Source organism: Pelodiscus sinensis, chromosome 15, assembly GCF_049634645.1.
Source record: "Pelodiscus sinensis isolate JC-2024 chromosome 15, ASM4963464v1, whole genome shotgun sequence".
Taxonomy (NCBI): Eukaryota; Metazoa; Chordata; order Testudines; family Trionychidae; genus Pelodiscus; species Pelodiscus sinensis.
In genome coordinates this window covers 25,567,017-25,593,687 of record NC_134725.1, presented here as the reverse complement: position 1 = coordinate 25,593,687, position 26,671 = coordinate 25,567,017, and the positions used below count along the sequence as shown (strand labels likewise).

Sequence of the window (26,671 nt, the reverse complement as noted above, 5' to 3'; positions counted from 1 at the left end):
AAAAATAATAATATGTGCAGTACTGAAATGCAAGTCCTTATTTGTGGCATCAATAGTAAAAATGCTTAAATATTCTGATTTTTTTAAAAAATGTAATCAAGATGCTGACACAGAATGTATCCCATAGTGCAGTAGACTGCTGTAAAATTTAGATGCATGTGCCATACAGTAAAAAAAAAAAAAAAAAAAAAAAGCCAAAGCGCAAACAGCCAACTTAATAGCACCAAATCACAACTTTGGGTGCATATATTTTCCCCCTACCTATTTTTTCAATAGGTGTATTCAGAGGAAGAAACCCTTGTTTCAGAAGCTGATCCATCATCTCTTCATCATCTGCTTGGATTTCAGAGACCATATTACAAGGAATGAGGCCAAGTCTTGTACAAGTTTCTCCCCGGTAGAATCCATCAGCATCTTTATCTCCATAAACCTAAATATTCAATGCATAAAAATTAATCAGTGCTTTAATATTGGGGATTTATTATACAGGCAAAACTGTCCCAAAGGACTACAAAGTGTCTCTGGAATTGGGTTCATGTGTATTTATGGCTAATCTGTCTTTTTTTTTTAACTCCAAACACTAAGTTTTTTTAGTTAACTGAATTTGTGATTTGAGCAAAAATCAGCAGTTTTGTTAGCTGAGACATAAACATAAGTGAGAAACACCTTCAAAAGATTTTTTTTCCCTCTCTAAAAATTGTGGTAGAAGCTATAGAAGCATCTGAATAATTGAATCAAAGTTTTATTATTTTAAGTAGATTAAAATTTTGGCAAAATCAATGTTAAATGAAGAAATTCTTTTGTCTGAAATATGATGTGTGTATCTAAGAGCTATGCATATCTCATATAGCGAAAAGTATTTTTATATATAACTGTATATGAAACTCCATTTCCAATAACAGGTAAATCCAAGTTAAATCAGTCTGTTTCATCATTGATACTAACCAAAAGCTAATGAAATAAGTAAGAAATAAAATCTTTTGTGCAAATATTTGAGAATTCAGTATTGTATGATGAGGTTTACAAGATAAAAGGGTTTTATTTTCGAAAGATCCCCATCCTAAACTGCTGGGGGGGGGGGGGGTTTTCGAAAAAGCCCCATTTTAAAAAAAGTGGCGGCTGCCATTATGCAAATGAAGCATGGGAAATTCAAATCCCGGCTTCATTTGCAATATCGACATGTCTCATTTACATCCCTTTCTCGATAAAGGGATGTAGTCTAGACACAACCTAGATGATCTCAATTTCAAAATAAGCTACTTTGAAATAAGTTACACAACTGACATAGCTCAATTTACGTAGCTTATTTCAAGTTAAGCCCTGCTGTGTAGACTCACCCTATATGTATAGAACCCATTTACACATTATTATCTAGAGTGCCACCGCCTCCTCCTATACATTATTAGGCTGGCAAAGAATAGGTTTTTGTAACTGTAAATGTTGATGTCTCTATACATACAAACCAATGAAAAAGTATTTCCATCAATGACAATCAAAATGTACAAGCAGGCAAAGTAAGAAAATTCCTATTTGAAGACTTGTAACAGTTTAAAGACATTCATGTTTTATATTCTGAGATGCTGAGAACTTGTATTTGGTTAAAAAACTTTAGATTTTTGAATCTTAATGTTTGGCATTAAGTAATTATTGGTCCTTTATCTATAATTTCCCACAACCATAAACATTTTTATGGAGAAAAATAAATGCCTACAATCCATAAGTTAGTTCAACTGCTAATATTTAAATTGATCAAAATAAAAAAACTTGATATAATCTACTTAATCATATTAATAAACTTAAAATTCTGCCAAGTTCATACATTACGTATGATTACCGATACATGTAAAATGTGCAATGAAAAAACTGATGTTATATGGAGTAGTTCCCGATGTAATTTGTTTACTTAATGATGCTACAACTTAATGGATAATAATTGTAAAGTACTTTGAAAGTATAAAGGAAGGATTGCTCTCCCTGTGCAGTAACTGACGTTCTTCGAGATGGGTGTCCCTGTGGGTGCAAACCTTAGGTGTTTTGGCACCGTAGCACTCCTGGCTGGAAGATTTTTAATAGCAGTAGCTTTGACAGCTAGTTCACACATGCGCAAATGCGCTACAGCACTAGGTGTCTAATGCGCATATGCGAGATGCAATCCCTTCAGTTACTTCTCTGCCCTGGAGAAAAAAGGAGAGAGTACTGAAGCAGAGGGGAAGAAGGATGGGTGGTGGAGCACCCACAGGGAAACCCATCTGGAAGAACGTCAGTTACTGCAGAGGATGAGTAATCCTCTCTTCTTCTTCGAGTGTCCCTGTGGGTGCTCTACCTTAGGTGACTCCAAGCAGTTTATCCACTGGAGGTGAGAGCTTTGGACATCATAGTGCCATTTTAGGCTGTGATGAGAATTGTGTGTCCAAATGCCATTTCTCTAGACGCATAAGAATCCAGGGCATAGGGAGTAGCAAATGTGTGAGTGGAGGACCAGGTGGTCGATTTGCATACATCAGACAATGAGATGCCTTGTGTATAAGCTGTTGATGTTGCCATGGCCCTGGTGGAATGTGCACCAAGTTGTGTATGTGGGTCTTTGCCAAAAGTTGAGTATGTTAGTCTTATGCATTCTACGATCCATTTTGAGATCCTTTGGGAGAAGATGGGGAATCCCTGGGATCGTTCGGTGGTTGACATGAATAACCTGTTAGTTTTCTGGGTTTGCTTAGTTCTTTCCAGGTAGAAGGCAATGGCCCTCTGTAAGTCAAGTGTGTGGAGTGTGGCCTCTCTCTGATTAGCAAGAGGTTTAGGAAAGAAGATGGGTAAGTTAATAGGTTAATTACAGCAAAACACCTTCTGCAAGAACTTAGGGTGAGGTCAGAGGACTACTTTGTCTTTATAAAAGTTGGTGAAAGGAGGGTCTGCAATAAGGGTTGCAATTTCACAGACTCTCCTGGCGGATGTTATTGCCACTTTTGTGGAAAGGTGATGCAAAGAACAAGTCGCCGTAGGCTGAAACAATTTCCAAGTTAAGGTTCTCAGCACCAAATTGAGGTCCCAGGATGGAGCTGCGGGTTTGATTGACGGGTAAATGTTCTGAAATCCTTTGAGAAACATTTTGGTAGTAGGATGTGCAAACATCGACTTGGCGTCTATTGGTTGATCTAAGGCAGTAATAGTGGAAAGGTGAACCCTTTGGGAATTAATTGAAAGTCCCGATTTTTTTTTAGTTCAGTGATGTATTGCAGGACCGCGAGTAATGGAGTGGTAGATGGGTTGAGATTGTGGAGGTGAGCCCAGGTGGAGAATCGATGCCACTTGTACAAGTAAGTTTTGCACGTGGATGTTCTCCGACTGCCAAGGAGAATCTGTTGGATTTCCTCTGTGCATTCCATTTCCAGTGAAGTGAGCCAGGCCTGAAAGTTCAGCTTGTGGACATGAGGATGTTGAAGGCAACCGTGAGACTGAGTGATGAGGTGTGGGAGCCATGGGCACTCGACTGACATCTGGAGCAGATACGTATACCAGGTTTGTCTGGGCCAGTCTGGCTCTATTGGTGACTACTTGGTGGAGCAATGGTATGGGGGGAAAGCATATAGTAGGGCTGTCCCCTCAGTGTATTGTGAATGCATTCCCTGGGGATTGTGCTCCAATGCCCGAATGCGAACAGTAGTGTGGACACTTTTGTTGGCAAACAAGTCGATCTATGGAAAGCCCCATTGTGTGACGCTCTGATGCAACGTGATGAGGTCTAGTTCCCATTCGTAGTCCGCAGGGAAGTTCCTGCTGAGACAGTCTGTGGTTACGTTGTCTTTACCGGGGAGATGTGAGGCAAGTAATGTTATATTGTGAGCATTGCACCAAGTCCATAACCGGGCTGCATCCCTGCAGAGGGGGTAGGATCTCTCCCCTCCCTGCCGGTTTATATAGAAGATTTCAGCTTGGTTGTCTGTAAAGATCTGCACTATGAAGTTGAAGATACGGTTCAAAAAAATGTCAGCAAGCATAGTATACTGCTTGGAGTTTGAGCACATTGATGTGCATTGTGCTGTCTGTGTGGGTCCACTGTGTTGGTGTGGTAAGCACCCAGGTGGGCTCCCCAGCCCTGATGTGATGCATCTGTGGTGATGGTGAATGATGGGGCTTATCTGTGGAAGGGGACCCCAGTGCACACATTTTGTTCCTGAGACCACCACTGTAGGGCATGTCTGACTGCATTTGATGGTGAGACCATTTTGTTCAGGCTGTGTATCCAAGGTCTGTACACAGATCTCTGCCAGTGTTGTAGAGGCCTCATGTGTAGTCTGGCATGGAGAACGACTACGATTGCTGCTGCTATGTGGCCTAGTAGTTGGAGACACGCCCTGACTGGCAGTTGTGGGGCAGTGGTGTGAAGTTGTACTACTTGTGTTATAGTAAGGAACCTCTGGTGGGGTAACGATGCGATCGCATGGGTACAATCGAGATGTGCTCCTATAAACTCCAGTACTCGAGTTGGCTGGAGCTGGTATTTGGAGAGGTTGATTTAAAGGCTGAGTGACCTGAACAGCGACATAGTAGTGGTCACTGAGTCCTGAGTTTACTGGAATGAGTTGCTCCTTACAAGACAATCATCAAGACAGGAATAGACTGGTACTTTCTATTTTCGCAGATGGGCCGCCACAACTGCCAAGACCTTGGAGAAGACCCTTGGGCTGTGTCTAAACTACATGGCTCCACCGATGGAGCCATGTAGATTAGGCTGATCGGCAAAGGGAAATGAAGCCGCAATTTAAATAATCGCGTCTTCATTTAAATTTACATGGCTGCCGCGCTGAGCCGACAAACAGCTGATCAGCTGTTTGTCAGCTCAGCGCACTAGTCTAGATGCTTCCGCGCCGACCTGAAAGCCCTTTATCGACCGCCCCGTTATGTCTCGTAGGATGAGGTTTACCGGGGAGGTCGATAAAAGGCTTTCCTGTCGACAGGGGAGCGTCCAGACTAGCTTGCTGAGCCGACAAACAGCTGATTAGCTGTTTGTTGGCTCAGCGCGGCAGCCATGTAAATTTAAATGAAGCCACGATTATTTAAATCGCGGCTTCATTTCCCTTTGCCAAACAAACAAATCTACATGGCTCTGTCGACGGAGCCATGTAGTTTAGATGTACCCTTGGGGTCGTGGATAGGCCGAAAAGTAGTACTGTATACTAGAAATGATGTCCCCCTGCTGTAAACCTTAGGTACCTTCTGTGAGCAGGGTGAATGGGGATATGGAAATATGCATCTTGGAGATCGAGAGTCACCAGCCAGCCGTCTTTGTTGAGGGAGCATATGATGGTGGAGAGGGTGACCATCTTGAAGCGTTGATACTGCACATGTTTGTTGAGAACTCTGAGATCGAGGATGGGTCTCCAGCCCCCTGACTACTTCTCTGTAGAAGCTGGTGTGTAGGTATTGTCGTGGGACCCTTTCTACTGCATTGATACAGAGCAGGTGATCGATTTCTTGGCATAGAATAGCCTTGTGATATGGATCCCTGAAAAGGGGCAGGGTGGGTAGTTGGGCTTTGGGAAGGGGTAAGAATGGGTTGCAGTAGCCAAGTTTTATCATGTTCAGAACCCATTTGTCTATAGTTATGAGGAACCACTGTTGGTAAAACGGTGCTAATCTGTGGTTGAATAATATGGTAGGCGGCTCGGGTGAGGGAAGACAAATCTGATGGCTCTCGACCAGATCTTCAAAATGTCTGTCTCAAGTTAGAGGCCTGGGATGCGGTGGGTTGGTCAACTGACTGTTGCCTCCTCCCCTGCCGCTGCCTAATCTCATATTGTCTCTGAGTGTGAAAGAAGGTCTGTATCTCTGAGTGTAAAGTTTGTTTTGCTTTCTTTTTGGTGCAGGGGCCTGTATACTGGAAATGCCCAACATTTTAAGTGTGGCCCTGGAGTCTTTGAAGGAGTGTAAGAAAGTGTCAGTGCCATTTGCAAAGAGCCTTGGACCCTCAAAAAGAAGGTCCTCCACCTTCATCTGGACCTCCTTTGGGAAGCGAGAGGGGTGGAGCCAGGAGACTCTTCTCATCACCACTGAGGTGGCAAGAGCCCATGAAGCTGTGTCAGCAGAGTCCAAGGCAGCTTGGACTATCAATATCAATATTCTGGCTATCAATATCCCCTCATTGGTGTTGGCTCTCATTTGTTCTACTTTGTCATTAGAAGGAATTGAATAAAGTCTGTGATTTGCTCAAATATGTGGTGAGAGTATTTTGCTAACTTCACAGTGTAATTAGTGATGCGTAGCTGTAAGGAGGCTGAGGAGTATGATCGTCTGCCCATTACATCTTGACGTTTCCACTCACTGTCTGGATGAGGGTGGATATGGCAATGTTTTGTTTGCTTCTCTGGTTCGCTGCCTCAATCATTATGGAGTTAGGGGCAGGATGTGAGAATAGAAACTCAGACCCTTGAGGAGCTATATGGTATTTTCTGTCCACCTTCTTGCCCCCAGTTTGAATGGCGGTAGGTGTTTGCCAAAGTAGTTTGGCTGGATCTCCAAGGGCGGGATCCATGGGGAACACGAGCCTTGTAGCTGTGGAGGTATGGAGGATGTTGATAAGTTTATGCTGGGTCTCTGGCATTGTGGTTAAAGAGACCTCAAGGTGCTCATCTACCCTTTTGAAAAGGTCTTGGAAGACCTTGAAGTTGTCCCTGGATGGGGGTTGTGCAGGCATGAGTGTATCTTCAGGACAGGGAGGAGATATGTGTGTGAGTGGATGACAGGAGGTAGTGGATGGTGAGCCATTACCACCAGCTGTAATACCCAGCGGTCTAATGTAATCGCCGTCTATGTATCTTGAAAAGGTTGATGTCGATTGTGGAAGAGGTGAGTGACTTGTTGTTCCGTCACCATAAGGACTTGTTGCATGCCATTGACTGAATCATCAAACTTGCTGTTTGGAATTCTGTTGGTTGTTCGAACGGAATGGTTGGGGCCGTCTACATTGCGGGAGCTGTCTTGGACGTGATTGTCTATGGCTTGCTGCGGATTGTTGTCTTTGCTAGGGGTAGTTGTACCTCTTCTGGTATGCGTAATATCTCTTGTGCCGAAAAGGGGGTGTATGCATCCCCAAGGTGCGGAGCGTAGACTGGGAATCTCTTTCAGAGTGGAGGATATCATCCATCTTTTCCGCAAACAACTAGTTTTTGTCTAAAGGGAGGTCTTCCACTTTTGTATAAAGCTCCTTTGGAACTGCTGCAGAAGCAAGCCAAGATGAGCGCCTCATCGTTATTGCAATTGCAGAGGTGTGAGCTGCTGTGTCCGCCGCATCCAAGGAGATCTGCAGACTTGCTCTTGATGCTGTAAAACCTTTCTGCACTAGGGACTTTAAGAGATGGTGCTTGTTTTCTGGGAGGTACTGAAGAAGCTGCAATATCTTTTCATAATTGTCGAAGTTGTGGTTCGATAGCAAGGTGGCATAATTAGAAATACGTAGGAGAAGGGTCGCCAAGGAATAAACTTCCCTGCTGAATATATCTAGCTTTTTGGCATCTGGTATTATCTTATACTGTGGTGTCTTGGCCCGTTGTTGCGCTGCATCTACCACCAGCAAGTTCAGCTGCGGATGGTTAAAGAAGAATTCTAAATTGTTGGAAGGGACAAAATTTCTCTTGTCTGCTCTCCTGCAGGTTGGTGGTACTGAAGCTGGTGTCTGCCAGATAATGTCTGCCGCTTCCATAATGGCTTCATCAATAAGAATGGCCGCTTTTGCGCTCCGCCTTGGATGCAAATTTTTCAGCAGTTGATGCTGTTTCGTTTGTGCTTCTATCATCTGGATTTCTTGGGACTGAGCCACGCACTTGAAGAGGTCCTGGAACTACTTAAAATCATCTGGCGGGGACGTGTTCAGTGGGAAAACTGCTTTGTATGTCGAAGACGGTGAACAGTCAGGAACTGGATTTTCAGTCTGATGGTCGTCCACTTCAGACAACTGCCCATCTTCCAGGTCTGACTTCTGTGTTGTGGCCCCCAAACTGCATATTTGAGAAGTCAGGCAATGGCCAGGGTGCTGCTGTGGCAGAGAGTACCCCACTGACGGAGGATTGTCGTGTGAGGGCTGTTGATGCATAAGGTGATGGAAATGTGAATGTGACGAGTACAAAGAATGGTGATATTCATAATATCGATTTGACAGAGACGGCGTCTAGCACCTGGACGATCTATTACTGGTATGTCGCCTCTTGTGACTGACCCACAGCAAGCAGTAATAACGTGGCGACCGTCCATATGGTGGAGAGTAGGATCGGTGCCTATAGTAGTCACTGTAATGTGGGCGGCCATATGGAGAATACCGTCTATAATAGACCTGGTGTCTTGGGCTGTGGTGCCGGTAGGTATGGTGCAGAGGTGAGGTATACATCAGAGGAAAAGGAGGGGGACCTGGTGAAAATTTTGGAAAAGGGGGGGTGGGGAGTCCTCTGTCCCCATGCTTTAGCTGATGCCTTTGCTGGAGGCTCTGCCTGAATAAACTCCGGCTCCAGCATCTGGTGCGGTGCTGGTCTTTCAATCAGCTGCGCTGTATGTGCCAGGGCTGTTTGGAACTGGGAAGCACCACGTGGCTCTGACAACAGCACTTGTTGTGATGCCGGTGCTGGAAGAGTTCCCTCCAGTGCCACAGCTGCCCCCAGGGTTGTCTGCTGCTCCGGCACCGCTTGCTGGGCTGAACGGAGTGATGCCAACACCTTTGAAGGATGTGCACCTCTTGTCTGCACCGAGGCTGTCTTCGGCGCCGGCAACTTTGCTTGCTGTGTTGCCGGTGCCGGGAAAGTTCCCTCTGGTGCTGGTGCTGCTGCTGCTGCTGCCCACGCAGTTTTCTGCTGCGCTTTAGCAGTTAACCAGTGCGGTGCCGGTGCCTTTGTAACACGGGCGCCATTTGTCGGCACCGAGGCTGTTTTTGGTTCTGAGTCAGCTCTGTTGGAAACCGCAGCCTTTTTCCCTTTAGTCCCCAACCAAGATGGTAAGAGTCATGGGACAGAGCCAGAGGATCCCAGTTTACCTCCCACCGTTCTTTAAGGTGGGAGTGATCTGGCAGGGGAGATCTTTTCTTTTTTTTTTCCCCCACAAGTAGCTCAGGGGAAGAAATCCTTCTCTTTTGGGTCCCTCCCCCCTCAGCTCTTTAGCATTCCCCTCACTGGGGTCCAGCACCTTGTTGAAGAGGAACATTTTAAGATGCATTTCCCTGTCTCAACGAGTGTGGGCTGTCACCTTTAAGCAGTGCCCTCACTTATGGGGAATGTGGTTCTCCCCTAGGCAGCGTACACAGGCTGAATGCCCATCTGAAACTGGCATGGGCTCGCTGCATTGGGCACGCTTTTTAAACCCTGGAGATCCAGGCATGACTGGGTTAATCCTTTTCTTCTAAAAGAACAAGTTGGTTTGTTAAAGTTTGAACTGTTAGCCAGTGACTGCAGGGAGCCATTAAAAGCCGGGCTTCAAGGAAGTGCTAAAGAGTCCCTTTTTTGGCTTTATTTTGTACATAAGAGAAAAACAGGTAACAAAAGAAGGCTATTTATAATTAACTAATTATAGGTTCCCTGAGAGGAAGAAGAACTGCTGAGGGGATGAGAGAATGGAAGCCCCGTCTGAGTCCAGGGACGGTTCAGAGGAACTGACAGGTAAACCGGGTGCGCATGAAGATCAAAGAGTGCGAACAGTGTGTGCTGCACACTGTGCAGGCATGACCTGGCTGAAAACAGCTATGTAAAGCCTCCGAGCTGTGGTGCTGGGGCAAGCCCGACACCAGGAGTGGAGCACCCATGGGGACCACTCGAAGAAGAACTTCCTCTTTCGAAAGAGGTCTTCTTCCTTGTGAAATGAGGTTTACAGGGCTTCCGAAAGAGCACATCTTCTCTTCCACACAAAATGTCAGACGGGCAGATGCGTTCCTTGGACGTGGTGGCGTCTTTTTGGGATACCTCCAGTATCTGGAAAAACTCTGAAGTGTAGGACATAGCCTGTGATACGTAAAAGTTAGTGGCTCTAACAAAGGCTGTTGGTATTAATCCTAGAAACTGCTCAGTGTGAATGGACCCTCGAGAATGAGTTTGCAAGATCAGATCTTTGTTTTTAGATTCCTACCTTAATAATCTGGCCTTCTTTAAATGGTAGTTCTTCTTCTGCGGCATCAGGATTAGGGGACATTGTCAGAGGATCATAGTCAAAGAGAGCAACGAATATTCGAGTAGAAATATCCTCTGTGCCAGGATCTGTTTCTGATTCTTCATAAATCTCTGGAGAAAGATGGTCCCGACTACAGTATCCATCTGTGAAAGTAAGATCAGAGGGGAGCAAAAATTCAGCAATCAAGTCTATAATTTTCAACCTGTTCAATGTAGGTCTAAAATTTGTTCCTATATCTCTATTTGAAATGGGACTACATTACCAAGTCCTAGGAAACTTACAATGCGTTCCCACAAGGTCCACACAGATCAGTTAGTGTGCAGCGTCCTAGTGCACATTAAAACTTGCATCCCTCTACCCCTATTATAAAAAAAGCCTTTAGAAAAAAAAGTTACGCATTTAATCCCAATATTTCTGTTTTAATAATATCTGCATAAGAAAGATTATATATTTATTGAAAAAATAAATATTTTATTTAGGTTTTACTATAGAACATTTTTTAAGATGACTGTCCCTTCTTTACCTGCCACTAATGCCAGATCACTCTTAAACAATGTTTTTGTAATTTAAAATGGTCTGTTTAGAGGGGCATAGCTTCAATGGATGACTACAGAAATTTGTTTCCAGAACACTAGAAAGACAGTGGATAAGGAAATGCAGAACAGCCAAAGGGTATGAAGACAGTCCAGCCAGGAAGCTTTACACAGGCACAAAGCACAGAAGGGAAGTGGAACAAGGAGAGGACATGAACAAATGGCAACTGGGATTTTCTCCCAGTTGCAATCTTACTCCCACTGTCACATGGATTGGAAATGCAAAACAGGGTTTCTCTTCAGAGAATTGCACAGTCTATTTTTTTTAGTGAAACAGGACAAATTTTGCTCTCTGACTGGCAGCCAACTCCAACAGAAGTCAGTTGAAGTTAGTTCCAAGCATGAGTTGTGCAGAGGATTTTATCAAAACAATTCTGAACTGCAGTGGTGATGATTCAGGATGGTCACATTTGTTTCAGGCAGAATAGAGCTCTTGTGAACTGCCTAATTATTTATATTCAGTGACTGACTGCTGTAGGCCAGATTTTCAGCTAAATTGTCAATAGCTCCACTGAAGTCCATGATCTATGTTGATTTATATTAATTTATAATCTGGTTCTAGATATTTAAAACTTTCTGCTGTCTAATCTAAAAACCAGATACCTACCTGTAAATGGTTCTTTGAGTTATGATGCACGTGTGTATTCCAGGCTGTTTTGCATGCAACCTAGGAACTGAAGCTGGAGAACTTTGCCTACCAGTATCCATAGGGGCAATGGCCACACCCTGAAGCCTAGCTCTTCCCTTGGCTGTAGCAAAGCAGTGCCACCCAAAAACAGTGCCAAGATGCCAGAGAACACCTTGTGGAATATACTTTTGCATCACAGCTTAAAGAACAACAGTCAAGGTTATGTAAGCATTTTTAGATTGTTGAGTTGCTGCAGCCATGTATTCTAAGCAATACTTGCAGGAGGTGGGTCCCTGAATCTATTTAAAGAAGGGCTGCAGAACTACTTTCCTGAAATTTGCATCTGATCAGGATGCATCCATGAGAACATAGTGGTTTGCAAAAGTATGCACAGAAGACCAGTTAGCCATCCTTCAGGAATGTCATTTAGAAGTGCAAGTGACATTGCCTGAAATTAACATTTAAACTAAATCTAATGTACTTTACATATTGTACTGCTACACACAAGGAAAGGTCTCGAAAACTGAGAGCAAAAATGTAAGGTGAGACAGCACTCGGCATTCTGACTCCAGCCAGCATTGCTCTTACGCAGCCATGGAAGTGTCTGCTAGTAGGCACATTTCTCCAGCTGTGGTGCATGCACACTCACATGGACTATAGGCTGCATCTGCTCAAAGCACTTTTAGGGGGAAACTGTTAAGTATTTTAACTCACTGTATAATGAGCTATGAAAGGCTGAGACTTGTGCAATTATGCAGTGGCTTCTTATTTTGATGAAGCAGCAAACACAATCGGTAGTGGGTGGAAAACAGTTATTACTTTACATACTTCAATTAGCACTTGTAGTTAGAGGGCTATACACATTTTTAAAATTTAATTGTTTTTCCTTTGAATGGAAAGGCATTGACTAATTGCCAGGGGCTTCAGGTCAACTCTATGCCAAACCAATAAACTAGGAGTAATGTTTTGGTCATGCTGTTCCTATCTATGGAAGGTTTGGTAATGATGAACCAACCCCATTTTGGTTCTGTCTAATAGTATATTTAATGAACCATGTTGAAATGTGATCTTTTTGATCAATGGGTGTTCAAAGGTGCATACATTAGATGTTGACTGATGTTAAACAGCCATGGAGGAGTAGTTTCACAGAGGTTCATGCAATGCAGAGTGCTTTGACTTGTTTCAGTATGGAAAGCTGGTTGCATGACAGATGTCAGTGGATGACTAAGAGCTCTTTCTCCCTTACAGCTGAGCTGAACAAACTTACCTGGAAGCAGGGCAGACAGGACTTAAAGATTAACTCCCCTTGCAATCTGCATTGCATGCAATGTTGTCATACTGAAATGGCACTCATTAACACCCGGCTCTTAATGCGTCTGTCAGAAAGGATGAAGAAGGTTTGGCATACCGTATCTATAGTCAGAGGCCATGGTACGCTGCTGAGACCATTTCTTGTGTCCACCAATGCTGCGATAATAAGCTTCTTCTTTTACAGGTGAAATATTTCCCTCACTACCTGACCGAGACCGACCGCCTTCACTGTTACTGTCCATTGTAATTTCTATGGAGAAAAAGGGAATGATCTATTAAACATACTTTATCGTCTTCCCCATGGAGGCACCTGAGGGCAGGCTTTGCCAATATTAGGACTCAGTTATAGCAGGATACCTAAACACCTGCAGAACTATGTGTGAGTCAGTATGATGGCCATTCTCAGGTGAAATCACTCTCCAGTGATTCTTTTACAGCAGAGGTACAAAAAGGAATGTTTGCTTTTTAAAGGGACTTGCCTTCATACTTTAAAAATGTACATGAATTTCTGGAGGATAAATGCAGACTCTGAGTTCTGTGGGGGCAGGAAACTATATTTTTCTTTATAGCACCTACCACAATGGGATCCTGAGCTATGACTGGGGCTGCTAGGCACTATGATAATACAAATAACAACAATAAACATTCTAATCTTTATGTCCCCTGCAAGGTCAGGGGAAAATTTAAAATACATTTTATCTTTGGAAGTAGATTATCGAAAGCCAGAATTAAGTTGAAATTTTTCTGTTTGCAGGGAGATGTTAGTGCAAATATATTCATAACGTAACAGGGAAATAATCTAAAATGAATTTAATTTTGGGGACCAGCTAACTCCAGCTATCACCATAAGATTTTGACTGTGCTGTTGATTGACTTGACTGTTCATATGTTGTTCTCTCCTTGAAGATTAGTGTCAATACCTTATGAAAACACTATTACTGACCTAACAATAATGGTAGCATTTTAGTGATGCTGAGCAAATATGCGGTGCTCAGTATATTTCTATATGAAAATAAAATATATGGCCCCATGTTCTTTGGGCCTTAATGAAATAAAACCTCTACTAATTTCAGTTAATGGGAGTTTTGCTCCAATAAAAACTTTAGAATTTGTCCCAACCTTTTTTTAAAACAAAAACTTTTTTACGATGACAGCCATAATAACTATAGTATTCGGTCCTCATTCAGGCAAAACTGCCTTAGCAGTCAACAGGAACTTTGCTTTAGTGAAGACAGTCTGATCAAATCAGTACAAGGATCATTACACTGGATACATTGGTTTTATTCAGTCTATCCATTTCGAAACTCTATTCCTCATTTGTTTTCTGTAGCAAGTCTGGCTGTTATACTTGTCTTGCTGACATACAATATTGATGCGGATAATTATTACGTAGTGGGTACATATTTATTGCCAATTACTTTTGAATAGCTAAGCAATCAGTTGTGTTGATTTTATTAAATGCCCTGCTGAGTTAAGAAAGCCATGTGTATTGCAAAACTGACAATACTCAGTTTTGTATTAGTCCAATTCCTGTGAACTCTACTAGAAACCTGTTCTCTTTGTTTAAACATGGCAATACAGTCAAAGAAGTCAGCAATTAGGAATCCTGGACCATAACCACATCACATTTAAGAATGATACAGGATAGGGGCTGTCATCAATTTTGCAGAAGACAGTGGGTAATTCTTTCATTAGATGCTAAAAATTCTGCCACTGTGGGTTCTCTCTTATCAGTCAGTGTTAGACAGTATTGTAATTCAGTCCTACCGTGAATTCCCCAGTAAAGCATTCACAAAGCATACTTACTACAAAATACACTAATGAATTTTTGAACCCACACTAAAGAAATAGACTGAAGCCTTTATATTTTATTCTCTGGTTAACTATCATTTTGAATGTAGAGTGATTGTAAAAAATTAATTCTTCTTATCTACTCCCTAAAATATTGCTCTTTAACTACTGAATAGTTGAAGTCATAATTTAATAACTCTTTATATCCCAATCTTGTTTAGAGAGAGACAGATCTTCTGCATTTAATCGGGGCCCCGCTCCATCCATATCTTCCCCTTAAAAGAAATCCCCAGGGATCAGTTTAATCAAAATTATTTCAAACACCATCCCAAGTATTTAATGTTAGATCATTTTAACAGGCAATAAAATATATTGTGCATTTAAGATTTTAAAAGCATTCCGGGTATAATTCATTCTGATCCTGAAAAAAAATTACTATTGGGGGGAGAGGATAGCCATATAAAAAAAAGGGGGAAACTGATCTAGCTAAGAGCAACCTATACTGAGAATGTTTATCAGCTGATAATTATATAGCTCAGCTATTATTCACCAGTTGATATTTGCACATGCACGCTTCTTTTTTTAAACACCAGTGCAATTCCACTGAGTGATATTACTGATTTGTACCAGTGTAAATGGGAGGAGAGCCACGCACTACATATACATATTGAAGACGCTTAGAATTATTTTATGAATTATAGGTGTAATTTTTGAAAATCCAGTTTTCATAAATTAAGTGTCCCTAATAGAATATCCATTGGTTTTCCCATTTAGAGCAAAAACTAGCTAGCTTTACAAATCTGTAGAGGGTGCTATACACCACAAAAAGATTTCTGCTAACATTTCCTATATAGTCATTCTGCTGTATTTCCATAGAGGGAAGTGGAAAAATACAGGTCATATTTAACAATTTAAAAAATCCTATTGCTTTATAGTAAGTTAACACTATGAAGTTTCTTCTCTGTGTAGCTTCATAGATGAAGCTTCAGCACAGAACTGCTTAACATTGCCTTAGGTTCTCTCCATTGCTGTGTACACTGTTAATAAGGTAACATCTATTATAAGCACAGGTAGTATAGGAATTACATCACAAGAAGATTTTATTTCTGTACATAGTCTACAGTTCTCTATTTATACTCCTGTGTTTCTTGCATTCCTTCATGACTGTTTCCTAGTTGTTTGTGTAGGGTTCAGGTTTTGGAGAAAGTGTCTTTGTGCTTGGTGTCTTGATTCCATTATCTTGTCTGCAGTACTTTTTGGAATTTCTTTGCACATGGCAAGAAATATTTTAGGTCATGATTTAGCCAGCACAGAGATGCATTAGTTCGTAAAAGCAAATCTAATAGAATGACATATGTCCTACTTGCTTGTTTACTTCAATAACCTCAATTTTCCATGCTGAACTCCATTCCAAAAAGTAGTTAAGAGAATGGAAGGTGAAGGCAAATCAATGGTAGATGAATGGAATGATGGATGGGTGGATGGATAGATGAGTGGATGAGTGCACTTATTTTAGGTATCATATTCATAGCATGTCCACACCTTATTTTAAAGAATGAATTGTCGACTGTGGGTTTTAAATTGAAGCTATCACCAACCAAAGCCTAGGTCTTGATCCAAAGCCTACTGGAATCAATGGAAAAACTCCCACTGAACTTCATCAGGTTCTGGTTCAGATCTTTAATGAATCTCCAGTACACTCATTTAACCTAAGAGAGTTGGTTTCAATCTTAGTTCACCTTATATAAAGGATTTAGAGTTATGGTTGAAGGGTTTGGGGCTTTGTTGATTTGTTTTACCAGTCCCCCAGCTCAGCAGTTGTAAAGAACAGAAATGCACCAATCAGGCCAACTAACCAATAGAAGGGACCAACATTGGTCGAGACCTTTGTGGGACTCCACTGGCATGAGACAACCTTCGACCCGTGTGCTCCACCCTGTCAGGTCGTCCAGTGGATGCTGGATTACCTAAAAGCTAAAAAACAAAAGCAGGTTTTTAAATTACACAGCTGGGTGCATTAAAATGGCAGGTCAATAATGTCAATCACTGTCCAAAACATAAGCTCTAAAGGCAACTAAACATAGTTTTTAACTGAAAGGTTAGCTGAAAAGTTATATTGATGCCTTCTAAACCTGCAAAAGGAAAATGGTTCCCTAAAAAATGGCACGCACAGTTTGTAAACAGCACTCACGCATTAGAACAAAAAAAGAAAATAATTTTGGAAACATTCTTTTGCCTTTGTCGTTGCTGCTAACTTGGCTCAGAGTACTTTTAACTCTCGCAGAAGAGGACTAAAACCACTCGCATTAAAGCTATGTGGTCATAATACGATTGTTCAGGTCAGTGCATTTGGATTTTTAGCTATCTTGTTTTGCACAGTTTGCAGCACATTCATCAGCATATGTCCTTAATCTCGTGGAGTCTTTGAGAACACTGCTCTTCTCAAAAGGCCTTCTGTGGTTACAGGCTTTTCAATTCACTAATACTTGCAGAAGAGATTCATACAAATTTCACCTCACACCACTGCTAGTGTTCTTTTTGTTCACTAATTTGCAATAAATGTTGTTATATTAATGCTTTCCAGGATCTCTTTTTCAACAACTGAGATTAAATGCAGTATTGGCACCAATTTTAATAGGAAAACTTAAATGATCAATTCAAAATAAACTACTGGAGTAGGTGTGAAGCAGCAGCTGTATTTACTCCTACACAGGACCTTAGATTGGAGACATCCAGTCTTTGGACAGTTGCAAACTGAGAGGGTAAAAAACCTGTTTAGTTTTCTTTGGGCTCAGGGATGCCTAAAGATGCAAGTTCACAGAAGCACTCTTGTGCACTAACATATTGAAATGAAAATAGGCAGGATCACAGAGTCACCCCTGTGGATTAAGATGTGGCACCACATTGGCTTGTTTCTCTGGAAGAAGCTGTTTGCCTGCAATCTCATGCAGAGATGCAGTCTGCAACTTCAAAGGCAAGAAGAGATGGTCTAAAAAAGAGGGCAAAGACGTGACAGTGCAGAAAGTAGGTGAAGAATGGAAACACGATGAATCCTGTGACTCCAAGAAGCTTGCTTGGTCACTGTCACTGGGGGGAGATATTTCTTTGTACTTGCCCAGAGAGAAGGACTGAAGATGAAGAGCAATTCCTGCATATCTGGGAGTGAGGAGAGCAAAAACAACATGACAAAATGGAATCTTTAAGACAGACCATAAAAATAAAAATTGGTAAAATGTTTTTTCCAGTTAAAAATAAAATCTATTTTCTTATTTTTAATACAGTATTCGGATAGTCATTTAAAGTTAAACTAATTTCTGGAAAATTATAGTTCAGCTAACCCTTAATTAAAATTTAGATTCAGTTGTCCTTTAACAAAAGCAGCAATTATTGTAATTGGTTCTGTGGGGAAATCATTGTTGTAAAGCAAATTAAACTGATGTCAGTGTGATACAAAAGAATATGGAGAAGCAAAATGCAGATTTAATAAATAAAAAAATCATGAGGAAAGGAAAGAAATAAAACAACCACCAGTAGATAGGTCCCAAAGATGGATTTTAAGAAAAAAAAATCAAAAGAAGTGGGAAGAGGGAGAGAAAAGAAAGAGAAGAGACGGATTTAACAGGCAGATGTTAGAAGGAAGTTTTATTTCACACACCAGAGAGTCTTCTGCATCTCTGTGCGATGGCTCTGCAAGTGGAACAGCTGCCCTAGAGTCATTCACTTGTAAGTTGATCTTCCATGCTCGCTGGACATCTTTGGTATCTGTTCTATTGCATATTTGAGTCTCATACTTCCTCTCATAACTGGTCTTGGCCTCCTCACTTCTAGGCTCTGTAAAGGAAGAACCCATGTCACCAAAATCTTCTTCAATGCTGCTCTGCCTGATTAATGTTTTCCTGCGAGCAAGCAAGGGTCTTATGCTTTTTCTGCATGAACAGTTTTCAGTCTCTGCACACGTAGGTGTAACGTTGGCAGAAATCAAATCATAAGCACTTCTGAAATTAAAACGAGATTCTTCTTCCTCACTTCCACAGTCTAGTCCACTGTCAGGGCTTCTCGTTAAGGATCGACTGTAGTTATATCCTTTGTCTTCTGAAGTCAAATCCTCCATGGCTGAAACCCTGTGCTTGGATGGGTACCAGAAGGTGTGCTGTTTGTCTTGATTGTAGGGTCTAGCTACCCTGGATTTCATTTTATAGGGCACACCTAAAGCCTGCTTGTGCAATAGTTCAGAATATTCAACATCATCTTCGGCTACTTCTGGGATACTGAAAAGCCTTTTACTGTGGTGTATCTGCTGTGAAAATTCAGGCTGTTCCAAAAAAGCAGCTTCAGTGGTCCTATTCTTAGAGCATTCCTTAACAATATGTGATGTTAAAAAATAGGTGGGAAACAAACAATGCATGATAAAAATAAAATGGGAGGGAAAGGGGGGAGAAGGAAAGAAAAATAAAGACAGAATTAGTTTTAGAGCAATGGCAAACAGAAGGCATGCAGTTTATTCAGTGAGGGGAATGTCATGCTCTGAACAGGAATCTGAAAATAAAGACATGATTAAGTTGCTTGGTGTCAGATATAACAAAGGAGGTCCGTACAAACACAGCTGATATTGTGATGCTTTTACAAGAACAAATCCATGCATTTAACATAAAGCAATAAAAGCTGCATACAAGTTTAGCCAGGTGAGGGTAGAAGTGAAGTTAGAATATGGCACTACTGCTTAGGGTTCTTTGTGTGCTATGCCAAGCTGGGGTTTTTTTCATCTGTGGAGCATGTCTCAGAAAACTTTCTACAGCAGAGCTTTCTTGCTTTGCACCTGTTAAAGCATCCTAGGTTATTAACAAGAAACTCCACACTGCCATCCTGCTGAAGACAGCAAATTCAGGGCAGGAATGAAGTCAGAAGGAGTTTGCATGATATCCACAACCTCTTAAAAATACACTCTCTTTAACCTTGGCTTTCACCAAAAACAAAAGCACCCCCCTGAGAACTGTGGGCTACCTGCAGCCATTGGATCCACACTGGATATAGCATCCTAAATCTGCTTAATTACTGGACAAGCAACCTTTTATAAAAGTCTATTTACATACCAAATGTAAGTATTAACTATCATGGCTTGGATAAAATCTGACTAGCTTACAATAAAAGCCACACTTTAGCTTAAAAAATCATGTAATTGAAGGTTCCTATGCAAATATGTCTTTCTGGTACTCTGAAGCAGATACTGGGATATCCAGATTAATAAGATAAGAGGCGCTGCCTTTGAACTATGGAGCCCTTCTCTGTTTTGGCCATTGATACAACCTCTCTCTTTCCGTCTTAGCTTAATGACTGCAATGAGCTTGGGACTCCTGAACAGAAGGGCAGTGGCCCGTGCAGCATTTCTACATATGGGTAGCAACAGTGTAAGGGAACACAGCCATTTTTCCAGCACAGTAAAGTTTCAAAACTTCATTAAATCAATGTTCAGTTGTAAACTTTTCAAAGAACCATTACATTTTATTCAAAGTTACAAACAACTCCCATTTCTGAGAAGTCTGTAACACTGAGGTTCTATGATATATGTGTGGGGGTTTTTTAATAAAGATTTTAATTGTGTATTCCTAGAGCTTTTTTTAAAAGATGTCATAAATATTGAAAAAATATAAAGAAATGTGCATTAGAAATACTTCTGATCAGACTCTAAACATCCTTAAGTTTCATGGATACCTCAACCTAATATTCAAGTTTGGATCTCCTTCTAAATTACATATTGTGGGCAAGTGAAGGGAATAATAACCGTACACAAAAGTAAGTCACTTATTTGTACATGGAACACTTCCCTTTTGCATGAGGCAAAACTTGATACAGAAAAAATGGAATGAGCTACCTGCAATCATAGTTCAAAGTGCATGAGCTGGTGTACTTTCAAATGCAAATCACATCTACATTTAAAAGAATTCAGTTTGCTTAATATGCTTTCTGTTTCTTTTTTAATTACTGCAGCTATAAAGATGAATTGGATCTAGCAAAAGAGGGACACTCAAGTATTTTAATTCTAGAACCATAAATGCAATGGTGAGTGTCCTCCAAATTCTAAACTTACTCCCCTGCCCTACTAGATTCAGCTTCTGCACAGCCAATCAACTAGCAGATGTTAACAATAAACCTTGGAGAAGATCCACAGCTTGCATTAAATCAGTATATACTCATGGACATCAAATGGAGCTTTAGTGATTTACCTCACCTGAATATCTGGTCCTTGTGTTTAGAGCTGGGTTGACAGTACTGTTAATGTGGATGTAAATAGTAGTAGTAAATCTGCTTCTGGTTCATAAAGAACCAGACAGGTTTAGGGATAATTCAGTGTTTGCCTAGCAGCAGTGAGAGCCATTTCTTTTTCAAGCTTTTATGAAGATACTAAACAGAAGAATGCATTTTTTTCTGAAACGTACTTGATAATATCTCTTTATAAATGGCATACATTTTAGGTCTGTGTATAAAATATATATATGCAGTCATAGACAACTTAAGGTCCATGGGCTGCATGAGGTCCATTGGGTCTCTATGTGTGGCCCATGAGACATATTGTTTACTATTGCTCATGCACCAAGAGTCCAAATTCTGCTGATTTCCATCCTCATAGGTATTACAAAAGTGACACACATGTAAAGCAAGGACACGTGAAGTGAGGTGCATGCAGATTGCACACAACATTGTTATAATCTGTGCTCCTTCTACATTGGATTAAAAGGCTGATGTGCAAGAGCAGTTAGCAAAACTATCTTATCTCAGGAGACCATCTTGGCTACAACAGTTTTGTGACCCATTGAGACAGTGGGCCATTCATGTGGCCTACTCACTAGCCTAGTGAGTGAGTTATACCAATGGTTACAAGATCCCTATGGCTACATCTATATTGGCATGATCTTGCGCAAGAACTCTTTTGTGGAAGAGTTCTTGTGCAAAAACTCTTCCAGAAGAGAGCATCTACACTGGCATGTGCTTTTGCGCAAGAGCAACCATGCCCGTGTCAACACTCTCTTGCACAAGAAAACTCTTGTTGCCTGTCTACACTTGCCTCTTGCGCAAGAGCAGTTGCGCAAGAGGGCTTATTCCTGAGTGGGAGCATCAGAGTTCTTGCGCAAGAAGCATTGATTTCATACATTAGAACGTCAGTGTACTTGTGCAAGAACTCGCGGCCAGTGTAGACAGGCAACAAGTTTTTGCACAAGAGCAGCCACTTTTGTGCAAGATCGCGCCAATGTAGACACAGCCTATGTGTTTACATAAGAGTATTAAATGTTTGTTAGTAACATGATATTTTGGTTGTGGGAAGAACCACCTGTAGGTTTTTGTATAGTTTCAGTGATACGGCTTGTTAAAGAAGGAGCATCTTAACATAGTAGAAGTATGCACATAAGAGGCAGTTACTGTATGTCATATTACACAAAATAGAAATTCTATGTTGGGAAAGTTTAGTGTTTGCATTGTGTTTTCTAATTAGATGAATACAATCATCTTGTAGGTTGAATTTTCCTATGCAGTATTTGGAGACCTCATTCCTGACATATGTTTGCCATCATTTTCTATGGCTCCAGAAGCTCATTCGTGATTGTGACACCAAGATTAAGGACTATGCCCTTTATCCAGGATATTGGGAATCCATATTGCAGTGAATAAAATTCCTCTCATCCTTTACTAGCATGCGCTAGAAGGCTTCCGGGGCGGGAGGGGAGGTAATTCCAAAACGGCCAGAAATATAGAGAGGATGTTCACAGAATATTTCATAGGATCATCGAGCTAGAAAAGAACACAGAAGGTCATCAAGTCCAGTCCCCTGCCCAAGGCAGGACCAGTCCCAATGAAATCAACCCAGCCAGGGCTTGTCAAACCAAGTCTTAAAAACCTCTAGGGATGGAGATTCCACTACCTCCCTAGATAACCCATTCCAGTACTTCACCACCCTCCTGGTAAAATAGTTTTCCCTAATATCCAACCTAGACCTCCCCCACTGTAACTTGAGACCATCGTTCCTTGTTCTGCCATCCGTCACAACTGTGAACAGCCTTTCTCCATCCTCTTTGGAACCTCCCTTCAGGAAGTTGAAGGCTGCTATCAAATCCCCCCTCACTCTTCTCGTCTGCACACTAAATAAGCCCAAATCCCTCAGCCTCTCCTCATAGGTCATGTGCTCTAGCCCCCTAATCATACAATCATAGAACACTAGGATTAGAAGGGACCTCGAGAGGTCATCGAGTTCAGTCCCCTTCCTTCATGGCAGGATCAAGTACTGTCTAGACTATCCCCGATAGACATTTATTTAACCTACTCTTAAATATCTCCAGAGATAGAGATTCCACAACCTCCCTAGGCTATTTATTCCAGTGTTTAACTACTCTTGACAGTTAGGAACTTTTTCCTAATGTCCAACATAAACCTCCCTTGCTGCAGTTTAAGTCCATTGCTTCTTGTTCTATCCTCAGAGGCCAAGATGAACAAGTTTTCTCCCTCCTCCTTATGACACTCTCTTAGATACCTGAAAACTGCTATCATGTCCCCCCTCAATCTTCTCTTTTCTAAACTAAACAAACCCAGTTCTTTAAGCCTTGCTTTATAGGTCATGTTCTCTAGACCTTTAATCATTTTTGTTGCTCTTCTCTGGACCCTCTACAATTTTTCCACATTGTTATTGAAATGCGGTGCCCAGAACTAGACACAATGCACCAACTGAGGCCTAACCTGCGCAGAGTAGAGTGGAAGAAGGACTTCTCGTGTCTTGCTCACAACACACCTGTTAATGGATCCCAGAATCATGTTTGCTTTTTTTGCAACAGCATCACACTGTTGACTCATATTTAGCTTTCGTCCACTATAACCCCTAGATCCCTTTCTGCCGTACTCCTTTCTAGACAGTCGCTTTCTATTCTGTATGTGTGAAAATGATTGTTCCTTCGTAAGTGGAGCACTTTGCATTTGTCTTTATTAAACTTCATCCTGTTTACCTCAAACCATTTCTCCAATGTGTCCAGATCATTTTGAATCATGACCCTATGCTCCGAAGCAGTTGCAATCCCTCCCAACTTGGTATCATCTGCAAACTTAATAAGTGTACTTTCTATGCCAATATCTAAATTGTTGAAGATATTGAACAGACCCCTGCGGAACCCCACTTGTTATACCTTTCCAGTAGGATTGAGAACCATTAATAGCTACTCTCTGAGTACAGTTATCCAGCCAGTTATGCACCCACCTTACAGTATCCCCATCTAAGTTGTATTTTCCTAGTTTATTGATAATATCATGCGAGACTGTATCAAATGCCTTACTAAAGTCTAGGTATACCACATCCACCACTTCTCTCTTATCCACAAGACTCATTATCCTATCAAAGAAAGTTACCAGATTGGTTTGTCATGATTTGTTCTTTACAAATCCATGCTGGCTGTTTTCTATCACCTTACCACCTTCCAGGTGTTTGCAGATGATTTCCTTAATTATTTGCTCCATTATCTTCCCTGGAACAGAAGTTAAACTAACTGGTCTATAATTTCCTGAGTTGTTCTTATTTCCATTTTCTGTATTTGCCCTTTTCCAGTCTTCTGGAATCTCTCCTGTCTCCCATGATTTTCCAAAGATGATAGCTAGAGGCTCAGATACCTCCTCTATCAGCTCCTTGAGTATTCTAGGGTGCATTTTATGATGCCCTGGTGACTTGCAGGCATCTAAGTTTTCTAGGTGATTTTTAACTTGTTCTTTGTTTTTATTTTGTCGTCTTAACCTACCCCCTTCCCACTAGCATTTACTATGTTAGGCATGCCTTCATCAGACTTCTCGGTGAAGACTGAAAAAAATAAGTCATTTTGGTTATTCTTTGTTGGACCCTCTTCAGTGTGTCCATATCCTTTCTATAGTGGGGGGCCCAGAACTGGATGCAATACTCCAGATGTGGCCTCGCCAGTGCCGAATAAAGGGGAATAGTCACTTATCTAGATCTGCTGGCAGTGCTCCTTCTACTGCAACCTAATATACCATTCTCCTTCTTGGCTACAAGGGCACACTGTTGACTCATATCCCACTTCTCATCCACTATAACCCCCAGGTCCTTTTCTGCCAAACTGCTACTTAGCCATTCAGTCCCCAGCCTGTAACAATGCTTGGGATTCTTCCGTCCTAAGTGCAGAACTCTACACTTGTCCTTGTTGAAGCTCATCAGATTTCTTTTTGCCCAATCACCTACTACAGGGGTGGGCAAAAGGTCCTCCGTGGGCTAGATCTGGCCCACCAAGCATATGGATCTGGCCAATTACAGCCTGGGGGAGGGGGAGCACCCGAAGCCGCCTCCTGCTTTTCCCTGCAATGTATCTACTTCTCTTCCTAGCTTAGTGTCATCCACAATCTTGCTGAGGGTGCAATTTATCCTACATCCAGGTCATTAATACATTTGAATACAAAAATGTGTGTGTACGTAAATGCAAACGTATGCGCACATCAGAAGTTCTCTCAGGGTCTGAATGCTAATCTAAGGTAGTGCAGCACAGTTGGAAGGAAAGACTGCCCTCCTGCAAATCTGAAGCAAAACACATAATTTCCTAATAGCCCAAGGACAGTCTTCATTATATGAAGCTCTTGGCTAATACCAGAGAATTAAGAGGACTCCATAAGGGGGACTCTACATGATGAATACCAGAACTGGTCAGCGAACTGTAGAGTCTTTAGCAGATAAACAAAGTGATAGCGTCAAGGAAGGAAGGAAGGGAAGGAAATGAATTAATTAAGTTTGCCCTTCTCTGAAGTGTAAGTCCTCCTTTTCAGTCACTCTTACCTTGAGTGTGTTGTGTGATGTAACGCTGACTCGCCTTCTTCCTCCATCCTCAAGTTGCATCTCTGAGTACAGCTCTTCTTCATCTTCTTCCATGATATCAGACAAGTCAGAGCCCCTGCTGCTCTCTGTGTTATACTCCTCGCCGTGGCTGTAGTGTGGCTATTAGACGGAATGGAAAGAAAAAAGACTGCTGTGTTTAAAATCCAAAGTGACAGTGCGCCCACAAATGAGGGGCATGGCAGCAACTGGCAGCTTGAATATTGCAGTCATACCTTGTGTAAAGCCACACTAATCTGGTGCAAATTTCTGTAACCATCAAGGTTATGTCTACACTATGGTTTTTTGGGGGGGGGGAGGGATACCAGAGGTATCCCGGAAAAACACTGCTGCATCCAAGGAATGTGTCTGCTCTTACACTTTTCTTTGTGGAAGAGTAGACATACTCTTTCGGAAGCCCTGTCTTCCTCATTTCATGATGAAGAATGGCTCTTGCGAAAGAGGAGGCTTTTCCGAAATTTGGCACAATATAGACAGGCCAAATTTCAGAAAAGCCTCTTCCAAAAAAATTATCAGAAGGCGCAATTTGCATACCTTTTCCCAATACGTCAGTGTAGTGCAGACATAGCCCAAGCAGCTAGATAATATACAGAGCTTTATTATTGTGATCATATTAAGATCCAGAAATCTTGGCTTGAGGACCTACAATGGGCACCATTACACTTGCATGTCTACTGCACTATAAATTGCACAAGGCTCTGATTAAAAAAGCCCCCTTGATTTTCAGAGGCCCTACATCTGTCAGTGGATTTCCTGATCGTTTGGTGAAGGGTCTAGTTAATATAATTAATTCTAATTTGCACATCAGCTACTCTTCATTGTTATATCTGATGTTTGCTATATCTTACACTAAACCTTACATGATTTCAACAGCACCAGTTAGTTCTTACATAATGTTTCTATATTGTACATTTTCACTAGATGATGAAGGTCAATGAATTAATTCACTTTGGTATTCTAATATCCTTCTACAGTTAGTTCCACTAAATTAAGTTGTCTGTGCTTTCAGCTAGGTGGAATGGATAGCTGGTGTTACATTTAATAATTTTGGTAAATTCTTCTTTTCTGTTACTGATGTCATGATTTATAGCCAGACTCCAGATAACAAACCAAAGTTTACCGTGATTCTACATCTATGGGTAGAGTTTTAAAACGAAGCATCTAATCTGTACAAAATCACACTTTGGAATAAGATCTTTAAGCAGTTTCATCGGCTTGTACAATCAATCATGCTGAACCCACTTGAAAAATATGTGCCCAAAAATTTTGCATGTGCACTGTGTAAAAACTAAAATGCAAATCTCATTGTAGCAGATAACATCTGCCTATCCTGTAGGTGTGCTGTTCCCT

The 26,671-nt window shown here is 41.4% G+C and overlaps 1 protein-coding gene across 19 annotated transcripts in view; it reads right to left on the bottom strand.

The window, feature by feature from the left end:
• Positions 1-26,671, bottom strand: part of RIMBP2 (RIMS binding protein 2) — a 185,512-nt gene that overhangs the window by 19,860 nt on the left and 138,981 nt on the right. For 6 of the 19 annotated variants that reach the window (XM_075898436.1, XM_075898437.1, XM_075898431.1 and 3 more), the window contains 6 exons: positions 25,265-25,423; positions 18,116-18,817; positions 16,317-16,434; positions 12,767-12,919; positions 10,096-10,280; positions 262-430 (listed from right to left, as the gene is read on the bottom strand). In XM_075898436.1, coding sequence (XP_075754551.1) covers positions 262-430; positions 10,096-10,280; positions 12,767-12,919; positions 16,317-16,434; positions 18,116-18,817; positions 25,265-25,423 — 1,486 coding nt within the window. Of the gene's footprint in view, positions 1-261; positions 431-10,095; positions 10,281-12,766; positions 12,920-16,316; positions 16,435-18,115; positions 18,818-25,264; positions 25,424-26,671 lie in introns of those variants that run through there. The other 13 variants (XM_075898433.1, XM_075898435.1, XM_075898439.1 and 10 more) reach the window with 4 other exon arrangements.